We start from the raw sequence: 3947 nt of genomic DNA on the forward strand, positions 1-3947 counted from the left end.
CGCCTGCGTCCCGCCCGCGTCACCACCATGCCCAGGAGAAAGGCTGAAGGGGATGCTAAAGGTGATAAAGCCAAGGTGGAGGTTGAACCACAGAGAAGATCTGCAAGGTTGTCTGCTAAACCAGCTCCTCCAAAGCCAGAGCCCAAGCCTAAAAAGGCCCCTGCAAAGAAGGGAGAGAAGGTACCCAAGGGGAAAAAGGGAAAAGCTGATGCTGGCAAGGATGGGAATAACCCTGCAGAAAACGGAGATGCCAAACAGACCAGGCACAAAAAGCTGAAGGTGCTGGAGATGCCAAGTGAAGTGTGTGCATTTTTGATCACTGTGTACTTCTGGTGACTGTACAGTTTGAAATACTATTTTTTGTCAAGTTTTATAAAAATGCAGAATTTTGTTTTACTTTTTTTTTTAAGCTGTGTTGTCAGCACACAGAACACTTCATTGTTGTTTTGGGGAAGGAGCGTATGTAACTAGTACAACGTCTCCAAAGCTGGACTGATGTGGGGAAAGCACCTTTCCCTACTAGTTTTGAGAGACTTTCCCTTGGCTCCCAGGAAGAGGGATTCCCTGATGTTGACCCCCGTGGCCACCTTGGCACAACTTGTGAAAAGTTGTTAAACAACAGGCTAAATGTGAAGTGTCAGCCCTCACTCTAAACTCTCCCTACTCAGAGCATCAAATGAAGACTTCATTGGATTTTATAGTGGCTTTCTGATTTTTGGTAGTCCATCCAAGAAGGGAGTTTGAAAGTTGTTGTATACTGTTAACGATTGTGTGCCCATGTCCTGCCTGAAATACCATGATTGTTTATGAAAAGTATCTTTAATAAAGCTGGATACAGTTTGGCTTGGAAAAAAAAAAAGTAAAAGTCAGGCATGGTGGTACACACCTGTAATCCTAGCACCCGGGAGGCTGAGGCAGTAGAACTGCAAGTCTGAGGCCAGCCTGGGCTACATAGCAAGACTGACTAAAAATAAAAATTTTTTTAAAATCCTGAAAGTAGGAGAATAACATGGTCTGCTTCAGGATTATCATCTAGGAAGCTATTGTATAGTTAATCTGATGATAATAAAAATGTTAGGGACTAGGGTCATTGGCAGATATTTACTTATTTATTTAACCCAAGGCCTTTGCTCTGAGCCTCATCTCCATCTCTTTTTCTCTCTTTTAAAAATTCGAGACAGGATCTAAGTTGCTGAGGCAGAAGTTGAACTTGCAGCCTCCCAAAGTGGGTGGTCCTGTTGATGGACAGGGCCATATTTGTATCATATGATGCTTACTCTCTTGACTGCATACTGTATATTGGTGGTTAGCCTACAGAGAAAGCTGTGAAATGTTTATCGCAAAAGTCAGGATGGTGGATACTCCTGGACTAGAAGTGGTGGGTAACCCTCTTTCTCATCCTTTTCGTCATCACAGCAATTTCTGCATGAAGGATGTGATGTACTAATTCAATTTCCATGTTCCAAAACAATGGAGACTAACTCTAGTTACAGAGAAAAAGACTTTATGGAAAGGACACTTGGTAGCTCACAAAATTGGTGGAAGAGCTGAAGAATGAAGTTTGAAACATGGACAGGAGCCATGGGAAATTAGGCACCCAGAAATGGACCAAATCAATACAAGGGAAGAATGTGGTTATATCCAACAGCTTCTGTCACTGGCACAGCCACCACTGGACACTGGATGCTGTCCTTACTACTTCCTCTGCCACCTCCAGATACATTCTAAATTGCCATGTGCTTTTCAAGGGGATGCCAGGGTCAAGGTTTTAGGTAGGAGGATTGGATGGAAAGGACTCACACCCAAGTGCAGGGCAGGAGGGAGCCAGGAAAGGGGCTATTTGTCACGCTCTTTTTGTTTGTTTTGGTACTGGGGATCGAACTCAGGACCTTGTGCTTTTGAGGCAGACAGTGGAACCATTGAGCTAAATCCCTGACCCTACCACATTCTTTATTGGAAGTCTCTCCAAATAGGAAACTATTTGGGAGCCAAGTAGCTACTGCAAGAACAAGTATTTTTAAAAATGCCTGCCATAGGGAATATCAGAAAAAATAGTGTATTTGGCCTCTGACTATCCATGGGCAAGAGGAAAAAGTAATATGATCAGTTAGGATCTGTGAAACTTGTTGGACTGTGTCTTTACTTGGAGACAGGGATGGTGACAGAATCACCAAAGTGAAAGGCAGCCAGGCTGTGCTTTTCTTCTGCCTTGCAGTTCACCATCTCTTGTCTAGTTCCTCTGCCTGTGATTGACTATGGAGAGGGAGTGGAATTCTCATCATCCCTGCGCCATCGTCTCTGCAGATGTTTTCATTCAGTAAGCTAGGAAGAGACCCTATCATGTTCCACCTGACCAATGTGTGACACCCACCATGGTAGTTTCTGAAGACTGACCAAACATGAGTATGTCTGACACCTGGATTCCCATCTGGCTGGTGACCTGGTTTCTCCATCATGTAACATTGTGGAGGGAAGAGAAGCAATAACAGTTAACTAGTCCTTTGTTTTGTTTGAGTATGGCTGTTCCCTCTGACATTCATGTTGACATTTGATTGCCATTGTGGCAGTATTGAGAGGTGGGCTTTTATGAGGTGATTAGGTCACATAGAGAGATTATGTCTTCCTCATGAAAACGACTTGCTCTAAAGTAATCCCGGTACTGCTGTCTCTCTTCCACAAGCACCTATTTCCCCTGCCATGTTTTCATAATTCTGAGACGTAGCATGAAGCCCTTTACTGGACACCCAGCAGATGCCAGCATTGTACTCCCTGCTTCCTGCCTCCTGGACTTTGAGCCACATAAACAGCTCTCCTTTATAAGTTTCCTTGTCTTAGATATTCTCTTACAGCAACAGAAAATGGACTGGGACACACTAAGACTGACTAACATGAAAATAAAAGCTTATATCAGATATAGAGTGTCTCAGTTACTTTACTCATTGCTGAGACAAAGTACCAACACCCACAAGTTAAGGGAGGAGAAAGGTTTATTTAGCTCACAGTTTGTACAGGTTTTGGTTCATAGTTGGGTAGCTCCAAGTAGTGTGGCATGGCAGAGGAGAAACAGTTCATAGCAGGCAGAAGGTAGCAAAACAAGCAAGGGGCAACCACAGCTCTTTCTATCCTTTATAGTTTATCCAGGCTACTTAGGGTGGGTAGCACTCACACCTTTAATCCTAGCACCTTGATCCTAGCATTGCACCATGAATCAATCCCAGTGTCACACACTCTAAATGCAGCCACCTCTGAAAAAGCCCCACCTATGACCATAGGAAGCTTTGGGAGGACATCTAGACAGAAACCATAACAGAGAGAGAGAGGAGAGGAAGGGCATTCTCTGAGTCAGAAACAAGAACAGCATTTTTTGTAGCAGAAGCACAGTGGCCAGAGAATTTGGTGTTGGTTCCTAACCCCATCCACACAGGGACGCCTGCATACTTCATGGTGAGTTACAGGAGAGGAATTGGGAAACTCTTACTGTGTATGGAATTTGGGATCCTCTTATCCTTAGCTTTATTCTGGAATGGGGGCAAGTCTCCAGAAAGGGAGGGCAAAGGGCAGTGCTTTATTTTTAGTATCCTGGGTCTCCCTCAAGGGAGGAAACCATGTTTAAGTATTACTGTTGTGCAGTGTCTCCTGATACAAACATTCTGAATTGCTCGTAAATGCTTTTGACCAGAGACTTAAGCTTTGGGGGAAACATCTCTTGATAATAATTATACATGAATCAAGTTTTCTCTAAGTTCAAAAAGGTGTATTTGACGTACAACTTGTTTAGAATACATTAAGCAAAAGGAGGATGAACATGACATACGGTGAGATCTCATTTTTGTAACAGTTATGTGTAAGTATGGATCTGCAGAAAAAATACATGGGAGTCTATCAGTTTATTAATAGTGTTTATTTTTGACTGGGTAAGAGAATCAGTCATTTAAAAATGGTCTTTT

At 43.1% G+C, this 3947-nt stretch overlaps 1 protein-coding gene across 1 annotated transcript; it reads left to right on the plus strand.

The window, feature by feature from the left end:
• LOC104857984 (non-histone chromosomal protein HMG-17-like) lies at positions 1–350 on the plus strand. Its single transcript, XM_010618069.3, has one exon. The coding sequence runs from the start codon at positions 28–30 to the stop codon at positions 334–336; it is 309 nt and encodes a 102-aa protein (XP_010616371.3). The 5' UTR covers positions 1–27; the 3' UTR covers positions 337–350.
• The last annotated feature ends 3597 nt before the right edge of the window (positions 351–3947 follow it).

The sequence above is a fragment of the Fukomys damarensis genome, unplaced genomic scaffold, assembly GCF_012274545.1.
Source record: "Fukomys damarensis isolate Sample0158 unplaced genomic scaffold, DMR_v1.0_HiC HiC_scaffold_24, whole genome shotgun sequence".
Classification (NCBI taxonomy): domain Eukaryota; kingdom Metazoa; phylum Chordata; class Mammalia; order Rodentia; family Bathyergidae; genus Fukomys; species Fukomys damarensis.